At 44.6% G+C, this 13,841-nt stretch overlaps 1 protein-coding gene across 3 annotated transcripts in view; it reads right to left on the minus strand.

Annotated features, from left to right (window-relative positions):
• The window catches only part of LOC140188300 (cathepsin L2-like), a 51,575-nt gene that overhangs the window by 11,157 nt on the left and 26,577 nt on the right, over positions 1–13,841 (minus strand). For 2 of the 3 annotated variants that reach the window (XM_072244408.1, XM_072244407.1), the window contains exon 7: positions 324–429. The exons of the other annotated variant lie outside the window; for it this stretch is intronic. In XM_072244408.1, coding sequence (XP_072100509.1) covers positions 324–429 — 106 coding nt within the window. The remainder of the gene's footprint in view (positions 1–323; positions 430–13,841) is intronic. 3 annotated transcript variants of the gene reach the window in all.

A 13,841-nucleotide genomic window follows, 5' to 3' on the forward strand; every position in this document is an offset into this window, starting at 1 on the left:
AGCTGACTCAGTGGGCTGAATGGCCTGATTTTGTTACGATATTTTGTATTCGTATAATACACTGTTGCCCATCTCCACCTGCCTTAAAAGTAACCTCATCCTTTTCCAAATGGGCTTCATTATGTAATTAACATTTATTTCACACTCTGTGTTTTAAGGAGGAAATATACAGTGGAGAAATTGAAATATTTCTTTTCGCTCTGGAACATTGAAGTACATTTGACAAATCTAAGAACTGTTTGAATAGTTTATCCTCTCTCTATGCAGTGGCTATAATTGTTCACATGTTTAGGCTTTGATGTGTGCTGTTCCAATATATATACCTGTTTTTAACAATCCAATAGTTCTCTCCATTTTCGCTTCCGTATCCCACTACTAGGACTCCATGGTTAAACGTAAAATTATTGCAATTAGGCTCATAGTAAACACCTGTAGTGATAAAGAGTTTAAATCACAAGGTAATTCTTCAATGTCACAATCTCAGCATATATTCTGTTATTCCTCAGTGTGTACACGGCCAAAAGAGAAAAACAATTGATCAGCAGTCAAATGCACCCCAAGGAACAAATACATCTTTGTTACTTTACAAGGTATTACAGGAAAGATACCAGCTCTGGGTCTGTACTCACTGAAATTTAGAAGAATGAGAGGGGATCTCATTGAAGCCTACGGAAAGTTCTAGATAGAATGGATGAAGGGGATGTTTCCTTTGGTGGGGGGAGTCTCAAACTAGAGGCACAATCTCAAAATAGAAGGACAGAGATGTGGGGGAACCTCTTTATCCAGAGAGTGCTGAATCTGTGGAATTTGTTGCCACAGGTGACTGTGGGGGCCAGGTCACTGGATGCTTTAATGGTGGTGGAGGTGATAAGTCAAAGCGTGAAAGTTTATGGGGAGAAGGCATGAGAATGGGGTTAAGAGAGAAATGGATCAGCCATGATGAAATGGTAGAGCAGACTTGATGGGCTGAATGGCCTAATTTTACACCTATGTCTTATTGTCTCATGGTCTAAATATTCCTACAGCAGAACCAAGCCTAAACTCAAATAAAAATTCTTAAATGCAAGACTTCCATTCAGTGGCAGATCAAATAATAGCCGTGACAGCCGAGTTATTTGGTATATTTACAACGGAGGTTGACCCTCTCTCTACAATTGATCCTTGAGTTCCTCATCAACAGACTACCACAAATGCGGATCAGAAGAAATACCCCTCCTTGCTGATCATCAACATTGTTGCACCTTAAGCTTGCATGCTTAGCCCATCGCTCTACACCCACGGCTGTGTGGCTGGACACAGCTCAAATGGGTGGAGGCTGCTGATATAGGGGGGAGGGGGATGGTTGATGCTTGTGTGTGGGAGGGGGTCTGGGGGGCTTTGGGGTTCTAATGTTTTTACTGTCACTCCTACTTCGGGGTACCCTTCTGTTTTCGTGGATGTCTGCAAAGAGCAAGAATTTCAGGATGTATATTGTATACATTCTCCGATATTAAATGAAACTATAAAACTGCTCGATAAATTCACTGATGACACAACAGTTGCTGGCAGAGTTTCAGAAGGTGGTGAGGGGGCATAAAGGAGTCAGATAGGTCAGCTGGTTGAGTGAGATCACCGCAGCAGCTTTGCACTCAATGTTAGTAAGACCAAGGGATTGATTGTAGATGCCAGGAAGGGGAAGTCAAGAGGACATACACTAGTGCTTATCGATGGGTCAGCAGTGGAAAGGGTGAGCAGTGCCAAGTTCCTCAAGTTCTAGTGCAAGTTTATTGTCATCTGACTGTACACATACACAATCAAACGAAACGATATTCCTCTGGAGCACGGTGCACCCGCAAAACATTTATCATACGCAGCACATAAATCATTACACGGTAGCATGGCAGTTAGTGCAACACTAATACAGCTTGGGGCATTCTGGAGTCCTGAGTTCATTCCCAGCGCTGCTCTGTAAGCATTCCTGTCCTTGGAATTGCTAGGTTTCCTCCCAGAGTCAAAGGACAGCCCAGGGAGATTAAATGGTCACTGTGGATTGTTCTGTGATTAGGTTAGTTCATTGTAACTCTCAGCCATTGTGGATTGTTCTATGATTAGGTTAGTTCAGTGGGGTTGTGTGGCTGCAAGGGCCTACTCTGCACTGTATTGCTACTAGAAAATAAAATAAATCATTTAAAAATGCATTTAGTGTACGGCACTTGTAAACGGTAAACAGCTCGCTGGCCCAGTGAGGAGGCCACGGAAATGGGGAGGTATTCATTACTCTGACAGCCTGAGGGAAGAAGCTGTTACCAGTCGGGCAGTCCTAGTCATGATGCTTCTGGACCTCCTTCCTGCTGGTGGTGGGTCAAAGTGAGTGTGGGCAGGTGGTAGGCATTCTCAGCAATGCTTTGGGCCCTTCAACCACAACGCTCCCTGTAAATGTCATGAATGGGTGGGGGAGGGGGGAAAGATCCCGTTGATCTTCTCGGAGGTTTTCACTGTCCTCTGTAGATGCCTTGCAGCCTCCATACCACACAGTGATGCAGCTAGACAGGGCGCTCTCGATGGTGCTCCTGTAGAAAGTTGTTAGAATGGGCGCCGGGATCCTTGCACGTCTCCATTTCCTCAAAAAGTGTAGACGCTGCTTTGGTTTCTTGACTAGTGAGGAGGTGTGGAACCAGAGTAGATCAGCCATGACAGACACACCAAGGAACTCATGCACACCTCTCTCTCTGTGGCAGGGACACTGATGTGAAATGGGGAGTGGTCACCCGCGCCTTCCTGAACTCCACAATCACCTCTTCTGTCTTGCTACACCGAGTCAGATTGTTGTCTCACACCATTTGACCAGCCTCTCGACGGTCTCTCTGTCTGCTGACTCACTGCATCATCAGCAAACTTGACGATGCGGTTCGAGCTGGATCAGACAGCAGTCACGAGTCAGCAGCAGGCTGGGCACACGGCCCTGGATGGGGGGTGGGGGGGCACCAGTGCTGACAGTGATGGAGCTGAGAAATTGCTGCCAACTTGCACTTTCTATCAAGAAGTCCGGTATCAGAGAGGGTTGTTGAGTCCCAACGAGGACAGCTTACCCTCCAGCCTCTGACTGATGATTATGTTAAACACCAAGCTGAAGTCGATAAACAACACCCTGGCATGTGAGGCATTGTATTCAAAGTGGGACAGGACAGAGTGGAGGGCCAAGTCTATGGCATCATCAGTGGACTGGTTTGAGTAGGCAAACTGGAAAGGATTCAATGTAGCTGGTAGGTGGGATTTCATATGATCTATTACCAGCTGTTCAAAACAGTTCATGATTGTTGAAGTCAAAGCCACTGGGCAGTAATAGCTTAGGCCAGCTACCATTGTTCTTTTGGACACCAGAAAGATGGTGACTGCCTTGAAGCCTGCAGGGACAGTGGACTGTTTAAGAGAGATATTAAAGCTGTCTGTGATGGGCCACACAGTTCTTCAGTACCTGGCCAGGTGTGTTATCCGGCCTGCAGCTTTCGTAGATTTACCCTGGCTAGGATCCTCCTCACCTCGGCTGCATCCAGGCAGAGTGCCTGTTCTTCAGGAGAAGAGGGGGCTTTCACATTCACATTCGATGTCACATTATCCATTGCATCAATGCTCCCAGCTGTTCTACTCGTTAACGTTCAATCGCTGGAGGAATTCTGTCTATCAGGAATGAATCATTGACGTGCAGGGTGGACCTGTTATCAGTTATGAATGCACCGCGTGTCCCTGGTGCCACAAAGGTGTCTGGGTTTCTGTGACAAGCGTTTTGCTTTCCTGATGTCACGGGAGAGCTGAGTTGTCCTGTCTCCCCATCAGAAGGCAGTGCCCCGATCCCTAAGCAGTGCACGAATCCACAGTCAGCCATGGTTTCTGGTTTGCCTGGCAGTTACATCCTCAATGCATTTTCCTATGCAGCCAGTGACCAATTCCACAGTTAACCTAATGATCACATAGGCCTCCTTTGTGGTCCTTGTCGAAGGTTGCTGTGTTCCTGTCCACCTGAAAGGAGATTAGGCCTACTACCTGGATGGCCAAGTCTGGAATGATATCCTGGAGCCATGTTTCTGTCAGGACAAGTGTGCTGTGTAGCAGTCCCTCATCTCCCACTGGTTCAGACGCAGATATGGGTGATCTAGCTTATTCTCTAGTGATTGAACGTTAACGAGTAGAATTGTTGGGGGCATTGGCCTGCAGGGATCTGCTTTGTCTCGCTCAAATACCAGCACGCTTACTGCACTGCTGAGCTTGAACACTCTGCTTCTGATGGCCGCTTCCCCAAGAAGCTGAAGTAGACTGCAACACGGAATGAAGGCAGGCTACCACCTTAGTCCATAACTGCACAGCATCTTCACATGCAGTTTTTAACATTCTATTGTCAACATCTGAGAAGGTTTATCCTGGGCTTGAAATATTAATACAACTATACTTAATTAGCAGTCTGAGGAAATTTGGTATGTCACTAAAGACCTCAGCAGACTTCTATAGGTGTATCAAGGACAGCATTCTAGATTGTTGGTTTACACGTGGTACGGAGGGGCTACTACACAGGATTGGAAAAAGCTGCTCGGCCAACTCCATCATGGGCACTAACCTCCACACCATCAAAGGCATCTTCAAAAGGAAATGCCTCAAAAAAAGCAGCCTCCACCACCCAGGACATGCCCTCTCCTCATTCCTTCCATCAGAGAGGAGGTACAGGAGTGTGAAGACACACACATCACTTTAGAAACAGCTTCACCCATCCGCCGTCAGATTTCTGAATGGATGATGAAACGCATGAACTACTACCTCACTATTTCTGCCCTCTTTTTGCACGATATGTTTCTTATTACAAGTTATAGCATCTTTTATGTATTCCACTGCACTGCCACCACAAAACAAAACAATTCACAACATATGTCCGTGGTAATAAACCTGATTCTGGTATGTTCTTGATTAGTAATGGTGTCAAAGGTCACAGTAGGAAGCAGGAGAATGGGATTGAGAGGGAAAATAGATCAGTCATGATGGAATGGTGGAGCAGACTCCATGGTCTGAATGGCTTAATTCTGCCCCTAGTCTTATGGAAACAGCACAGAAGGAGCCCACTCTGCAAACCATGCCTGTGTTGGTTCTTTGGAGGAGTTATCCAATTAGCCTCATTCCACTACTTTCTGTCAGGCCTGCAGAGGCAGGCACTTCCCAGTCTCCACTCAGCTAACAGGAGTCACCTGCCGTTCATTTCCAACTCATCACCTGCAGCCTATTTAAACCCAGCTCGCACCTACAATCCTTGTTCACCCATTGAACCATGCTGCATCAACCAGACCAGTTACCTTGTTGAGTTAAGTATCTGTTTTGTGCCCCCTTGTGCCTTGCTATTTTGCAGTTTATTATTAATTATTGCTCACCACTAAATCATCTCCACTGCTTTTGGTTCTAGCCTCCGCTATGTTTCCTTATGGGATGGATGAACCCACAATTGACCCAGCAGAGTTTGCTTGCTAAAGGAGGTCATCCATCAACAGGAACACATGATCCAGGAGCAGCAGGAAGCTATTGACCATCTGTTCACCACTCTCAGCCAACTCTCAGTCTCAATACAGCAACGTTGCATCTTCCCTTGGAGCCCTGGATTCCAGTTCCTGAATGTTTTGACGGGTATATAGCCCAATGCTGCAAATTCCTCTCCCAGTGTGTCTTACACTTCAAGCTCCAGCTATTACTGTATGTTGTGGATTGAGTCTTAACTACTTTCATCATTCCTCTCTTGACTGGGCAGGCCCTGACCTGGGCTGCCACCAGCAGGGACAATAAAACCCCCCATTTGCAACCAATGTGAAGATTTTACCTCTGAGGTGCATTGGGTTTTTGACCACTGGCAAGTGGAAGGGAGGATGTGCATTGGAAAGTTTGCCTCTGTCAAGGGAATGAGGAAGTGCTGCTCTCTCATTACCATCATGGCTTGAAAGATGAGCTGTGTGCACAGATGTCCAACTACCTCGAAAGCCTCATCACTCTTGACAAGCATCTTAAAGAACGACACTCCAGGTCATCAGCCAGAACCCCAGTTCCATTCCCAAAACCATTTCCAGCTGCAGGACTCTCATCAGCAAATCCTCCACGGATTTACAGGGAGCTACCTTAAGCCTCCAAAAGTGTGAGCACCAGTGGAGAAACAACTTGTGTGTTCACTGCGGAGCCGCTGATCACCAACTCATCAAATATCTCCCACTGCGTCCGGGCAATGGCAGCAAGGTAGAGGTGAGGGGCCTTCTATCTGGTAAGCTCCCTCCAGCCCCTTATCCTAGCACCACAGTTAACTCACTCTCTGTCCTCCTCCACATCCCAACAGCTTTCGCTCACAGGTGGGTCTGATGGATTCCGGTGCAGCAGACAACTTTCTGGACCAGACTCCATTTGCCGCTTGGACTCCCTGCTGAGCCTATCTCTCACTTCCAATCTTTTTTATTGATTTAAAAGACTAAGGATAAATACAAACCAGAGGAGAGGTTATCTCAAATACCTATTTCAATAATAGTACAAAGAAAGGAATATATACTGTCAAAATCATATATAGTATTCAGCAAATGTAAAGAAAGAAAAGAAACACTTCTCCTCTTAACATTTCCTAGAAAAAAAACTCAAGATTTCTGTTATTGAGAAAAAAACCCACTAAACTAACCTAAAACAACAAAAAAAAGGGGACTGGGCAGTCCATTTTGAGGATACAGTTAAAAATCAGGTGGGAGGAGAAGATGCCAGCACGATGCAGCTCGCAGCAGCCACTCCGGTCGTGATGTCTGTTATTTGTCAAGTAGAGTGCCGTGCGCAATCCTGATTTGAAGGAGACGGACATGAGAGCACGGGAGAATATCTGGTGAAACTTCCAAAATGCCTGCTTCGCTGCTGCTGCTACTGTGTGGTCCAGAATCTCCAGAGGAGAAGGCCCCAAGTCCTCAGCTTTGCTTGTTGCTCGGCGGCCGGGGCAGGGTTGAAGCGCTCGGCGGAGGATGGTGCTCGGAGAGGCTGTGTCGGAGAAGCTGGTCGGAGGCTCGAAGTTTTCGGACGGACTCAGAATCCGCTGCAGTCAGGTGCTTCCAATGGTGCTGCATCGGCAAGTTGGCAGTGCTTGGAGGTCCATGACAGGGAGAGTTCCTCCCTTCTACCGCCTGCGTGGGATGATGAGTCTATCGGGACTTCGAGACTTTTTTTTACCATGCCTATGGTCTGCTCTTTATCAAATTACGGTATTGCTTTGTACTGTTGTAACTATATGTTATAATTATGTGGTTTTGTCAGCTTTAGTTTTGGTTTGTCCTGTGTTTTCTTATGATATCATTCTGGAGGAATGTTGTATCATTTTTTAATGCATGCATTTCTAAATGACAATAAATGAGGACTGAGTGTCCTCATAATCTAATCTAATCTAAGAAAAAAAGGAAAAATCCTTCTGGTCAAATCTAAAACTTCGCGGAGAAGAAAAAAAATTATCCGAAAAAGTAAAAAGAATTAGATCATATGAAAATATTGAATAAAAGGTCGCCAAGTTTGCTCAAGTTTAAAAGATGTATCAAACGTCCGACTCAAACAACAGGAATTCTGCAGATGCTGGAAATTCAAGCAACACACATAAAAGTTGCTGGTGAACGCAGCAGGCCAGGCAGCATCTGTAGGAAGAGGTGCAGTCGACGTTTCAGACCGAGACCCTTCGTCAGGACTAACTGAAGGAAGAGTGAGTAAGGGATTTGAAAGTTGGAGGGGGAGGGGGAGATCCAAAATGATAGGAGAAGACAGGAGGGGGAGGGATGGAGCCAAGAGCTGGACAGGTGATAGGCAAAAGGGATACAAGAGGATCATGGGACAGGAGGTCCGGGAAGAAAGACAAGGAGGTGGGGGGGGGGCCCAGAGGATGGGCAAGGGGTATATTCAGAGGGACAGAGGGAAAAAAAAGGAGAGTGAGAGAAAGAATGTGTGTATAAAAATAAGTAACAGATACACCGAAGAAGTTTAGATCCTCTCTTCGATGGGAGTTCAGTGAAACCATCTCTCACTGCTCCCCACCTGTAATTTCTTTGGCTCTTCAACTTTTCGACCACATTTTGACTCAGACTCGCTGACTTCTCTAACTTCCGCTAATGCCCCACCTCCCCCTCGTAGCCCATCTGTTACTTATTTTTATACACACATTCTTTCTCTCACTCTCCTTTTTCCAATAATCCCAAAGATTGCTGTAAATGAATTAGGTTGTAGGTCCAAACTTATGACTTTTGATAATGTTCTAAAAACATCTCTCCAAAAATTATTTAACCTTATTCAGGACCAAAAGATGTGAGTTAAGGTAGCCACCTCAGTGTTGCATCTATCACAGGTAGGACTTACATTAGAAAAAATCTGCGCTAGTTTATCTTTTGACTTATGCACCCTGTGCACTACTTTGAACTGAATCAAGGAGTGACGGGCACAGATAGATGAATTATTAACTAAATGACAAGTTTTATTCCATGGATTATCTGAAAGTGACTCTTGAAGTTCCAATTCCCAAGCACATTTAACCTTATCATTAGATATCATTTGTAAATTCAATAGCCATTTATATATAATGGTTATCAATCCTTTTTGAAATGGTTTAAGCTGAAAGATAACACCTATCATATTTGGTAAATGAGCACATGGGTAATTCGGTAACAAATTGCATAAAAAATTCTACCGAAATTTTTACACACGTTTCAAGCTGTTCCATTCTTTGTCCTGAAAACGTTTTTTGATAGAATAGATTCTATGACCTTGTCATATATGTGGAATAATAGTGAGTAAATCTTTATTGCAAAAACTAAAAAAAGATGGTGGCTTGGCTTTACCAAACTTTAGATTCTATTACTGGGCAATTAATATTCGTTATATTACTTTTTGGATTCACTGTATAGATATGCAGGACTGTCATTCATGGTTGGACTGGGAGAACTCAGTAAAGGTGATCTCTTTGGCTTCTTTTCTGGGAGCTCCTCTTCCCTTTTTGTTTTCTAAGATTGGTAGACAAGATCTTAGTCCCATTGTTAGACATACATTAAAAATTTGGTTTCAGTTTCGCAGATTTTTTGACTTAAATAATTTTGTTCTTTCTGGTAATATCCATTTTAACTATTTTTTTAAAAAATCAATTTTAACTAAGGCCTTTTTAACATGGAAAACTAAGGGAATAAAAACTTTTCTAGATTTGTTTTTAAGAGGATTATTTAATGTCTTTTTCACAGCTGGTGGATAAATATGATTTAGCTAATAACAACCATGTAACTAATGCACAATTTTTTTAGGTATTTACAAGTCAGGAATTTTTTATGAGCCTATTTCTCACCATTTCTGCATCATAGCCATTGACAGACGTCCCTCGGGGTCTCGGATGGTCAAAGTGTGCACACAGTTTGTGTGTACGAGCATCAGAGAGCACCAGGAGTCCACCCATTTCCTCCTTATTGACTCACCCAACCAGGGCCGGACTTTAGGCAGGGCTAGGCTGGGCTGCAGCCCAGGGGCCAGAGCTGCAGAGGGGCCCAAAATCGGTAGCTATCATCATGGCGGACAAAATAAAAGAGTGGAGCACACAAAAGAAAAAAGAAACAAGAAAAAGAGGACCGTTAGAAAGAAGCATTAAAAAAGACATTGAAATTGTCAGAATTTTTTTAAACCTGTTCTCGAAGATGCAGCAGTACCATTGCTCTTGTCGCAGTCTGAGACCGGTGGACAAACGGAGACTTGTTCAACAGCTAGTGCGAGCACCAGCGTTAGCATTTACGTTACACTAGCGTCTGACGGCGTTAGGATAGATACAGAACTGCAAAAACAGTTCGAGCCAGAGTGTGTCTACTGGACCGACGTGTTGATAAGAGTGGTGGCGGTTGTGAAGTTTTTGTTCGAGAGGGGACTGGCTGTCCGAGGCTCCAGGAATATATTTGGTAGGCCTGATAATGGCAACTACATGGGTATTTTAGAGGTAATAAGTGAGTTTGACCCGTTTTTGAAGGCTCACATACAGAAATTTTGAAATGCAGGATCAGGCACCCCTTCATATCTTTCACCTAAAACATGTTGAGGAGTTTATTGAGCTCATGAGCGATCGAGTTCTGTCAGAGATCGTCAGTGAAGTCAAAATGGCCAAATACTTTTCCATTAGCATCGATTCAAGCACAGATGTTGCACACGTAGATCAGCTCACATTCATTTTACGTTGTGTTTCAACTGATGGAAAAAAATCAGGAGCGATTCTTACAATTTCAACCCATTGAGAGCCACAGAGGGGAGGCTTTATGTGAGTCTGTGCTCAAAAGTTTTAGGAGAGGTGAATATTGACATAAGCAACTGCAGGGGGCAGTGCTATGACAATGCTGCAAATATGTCCGGTGCAAACAAAGGCTTACAATCCCACATCAAGGAAATCAATCCACTTGCTGAGTGGGTTCCATGTGCAGCACACACATTGAATCTCGCTGGAATCAACAGTGTCAACTGTTGTGTTAAAACAGCTGATTTTTTTCAGCTTCGCACAGAATGTGTTCAACTTCTGCTCGAAGTCAACCTCTATGTGGGAGGTGGTGACCGCAGGACTTCAACCTAATGCGAACAAGCGCATTGAAACTCTGAAGTCTCTCTCTAGATGGGCTGCACATGCGGAAGCCACACAGGCATTGTGCGGAAATTATGCCAATATTCACGATTCGTTAAAGAGCATTGCAGATGACATTAATCAGAATGTGGCAACTAGAAATGAAGCAAGGTCACTATACAAAAACACAAAATAATCTGCAGATGCTGGGGTCAAAGCAACACTCACAACATGCTGGAGGAACTCAGCAGGTCAGGCAGCATCCGTGAAAAAGATCGGTCGATGTTTCGGGCCGGAACCCTTCGTCAGGACTGTAGAGGGAAGGGGCAGAGGCCCTATAAAGAAGGTGGGGGGAGGTTGGGAAGGAGAAGGCTGGTAGGTTCCAGGTGAAAAACCAGTAAGGGGAAAGATAAAGGGGTGGGGGAAGGAAAGCAGGGAGGGGATAGGCAGGAAAGGTGAAGAAAGTATAGGGGAAAACACAATGGGTAGTAGAAGGAGGCAGAACCAAGAGGGAGGTGGTAGGCAGCTGGGGGAGGGGACAGAGTGAAATAGGGATAGGGGAAGGGAGGGGGAGGGAATTACCGGAAGTTGGAGAATTCTATGTTCATAGCAAGGGGCTGGAGACTACCTAGACGGTATATGAGGTGTTGCTCCTCCAACCTGAGTTTAGCCTCATCATGGCAGTAGAGGAGGCCATGTATGGACATATCTGAATGGGAGTGGGAAGCAGAGTTGTCCATACTTGGTGCACGTTTGTCCAGTTACAGAGTAGAAAAACTTAAAAGGAATTGCTCTTGGCTCTCGTGCAGGAGGACTTAAAACTAAAAAAAACAAATACTGGAGCGTATGGAGGCAACCCACAGGGAGTTCACGGACAGTATGACCCGGCTGACGACGAACATTGAAAAACTGACTAACTCTGTTGCATTAATAAAGCACCTTGTTAAATGTATAAAACATGTCTGCATCAGTGTTATCTTGTATTTCCATACAATGTTACATTAGGCTGTTACACATCTATTGTCAGAGAAGTACTTGCATGAATAGGTAAAACACCTTCATACAAGCAAGGACAGAAAACAGGGCAAAGTGAGTATACTTATTTATTCAGTAAGCTATGGGTCAAAGTATTTGGTGAGTCCATTTCTAACTCTTCTGGTTTCAGTCTCGTTGCCGTCTGTTCTGAAATTGTTAGGTTCTGTGAAGCGCAGAATCAAATATCTCTGTGATGATTGTACGCTCTAGTATCAATTCTTTGGCGACAATAAAGTAGTAATAATAAGAAGAATAAGAATAAGAAGAAAACAATGAAATGCTGTGCTGTGGCTATCTGTTCCGGCACGTCAGGACAGCGGTCTTAAAAAGCTCCGGTTACCCCGTACACACTGCAACGGACATTAGGCGTTTTCAGATTTATTCTCCCTGGAGACCGTTTCTGAAACTCTCCATTTTGGGGGGCTGAAAACGTCGTTTCAGTGTGGACAGAAGGTCAAAACGAAGAGAAAAAGCTTTGTTTTCAAAATTATCCAGCGTAGTGTGGACGTAGCCTGAGATGGCGGGCCTGGTTCTCCAACATATATTTGACCTCCATGTCTTCCCTCAGGACATTGTCGGACCCGGGTCCACAATTCATCTCCCACTTCTGGTGAGCCTTCTGCTCTCTCCTCTGCAGTGACCTTGTCCTCTGGCTATTGTCCACAGAGAAACATTTAGTCAGAAGGAGCCAATCGGTAAGCAGAGAAAGTTCCTGCGATGCTTCGCCATCTCTAACCCTTCCACACAGAAGAAATATCTGTTCTCAGCCAAACTGTCCCACAATCTAAACCTGTCCTCTGCTATAGGTATGTCACTCTTCAAAGTGCTTCATAGCTAAACAACTCCCATTGTTCCCCGCAGAGGAGCCAACAATGGAAGTCCCATCCACCAGGGTCCTGGTTCACCAATGCCAGGATGTTTGGAAGAGGGCATGGAGGACCATCCTATGCTGCCAGCTGCACCTCTTGTTTTGTGGCCCCTCAGGGTTTGTTATTTTGCATCTCAGAACACACAACATGCAAAGCTTTTAAGTAGATGGGCTACACCAGCAGAAGACTACAAACATATATTCAGTGGCCACTTTATTGGTAGAGGAGGTATCCAAAAAATGTGGCCATCCAGTGGGTATTGTAACGTGGCACCTTAATGAAACATTGACTGGTTCGTGCGTGCGTGGATACACGTACCACAATTGGAAAATGTAATGTTGATGTCATTGAGTTTACCCTACTGTTACAAGGATTATTGTTTAGTAATAATGTTCAATTGGGCACAGAGAGAATTCGTATTTAATGACAAGTACCTTCATTGGTTCAGTTAACAAGCATGTGAATTTACACAACCGATGCCCGAGTGCACACCTTCTGAGTTTCTCTGACTCTCCACGAACAGTCAAAGAACAGAAAAGGTAAAACGTGGGAAGAAGTGTCATGCTGGCCTGTGATCCCAATATGATCTCCACATGTCTGACACATCCACAATGATTGGACTCCAGACCGTTGTTGCTGTATGAGCTCCCAAAATCCTCTATCTTTATCCTTTTCCTCGTCAGGTCAATCTATGGTGTTTCAATTTTGTTGGCTTGAGGTCATGTGATTGAAATGTGTCAGATTCCCATTGGATGTAGCCCACAGCTACAAGCAGTATTGTTGTATGGCCTTCACCTTCAGCTCCATGTCTGACTTGACTTTGTTTTTTTCTGTTCAGCTCTGACTGGTTCAAACTGGGTTACCTAGTTACTGGGCCCAGATGACAAGATTACTTCTACAAACCCTGCCAGGTTCCCAAATAAATAGCTTCTTATCTGAAAACAGTTTCAAGTTTAATAGATCATTCACAGAAATCCAATGGCTCTGATTAAGTTATCCCAGAGCAAGATTCAGCTCATCAAACCAAATGGTGGCTGCAAGGACAGTTTCATAAAATGGCTGCCTTCATTCCTATTCACTGATTGCAATTCTTTCTGGCCAACGCTACCTAGCCAGACTATGGGGTTTTATTCTATTTCACTTTTGGTCTCGTCCTGGAGGTGGAGATAGTCGGTTGGAGATGTCAGTGTGGGAATGGGAAGAGGGGCTGAAATATCATGAAGCCAGGAGCTCAGGATGGCTGCCACAGACAAAGGGCAGGGTCCTGCAAACTGGTGACCCAGCCAGTGCCTGGTCTCGCTGATGTGGAGGAGGCCTCACCAAATACAGTAGATGAGGTTGGAGAAGGTGCACATGAATCA

Source organism: Mobula birostris, chromosome 26, assembly GCF_030028105.1.
Source record: "Mobula birostris isolate sMobBir1 chromosome 26, sMobBir1.hap1, whole genome shotgun sequence".
In the NCBI taxonomy this organism is placed as follows: domain Eukaryota; kingdom Metazoa; phylum Chordata; class Chondrichthyes; order Myliobatiformes; family Myliobatidae; genus Mobula; species Mobula birostris.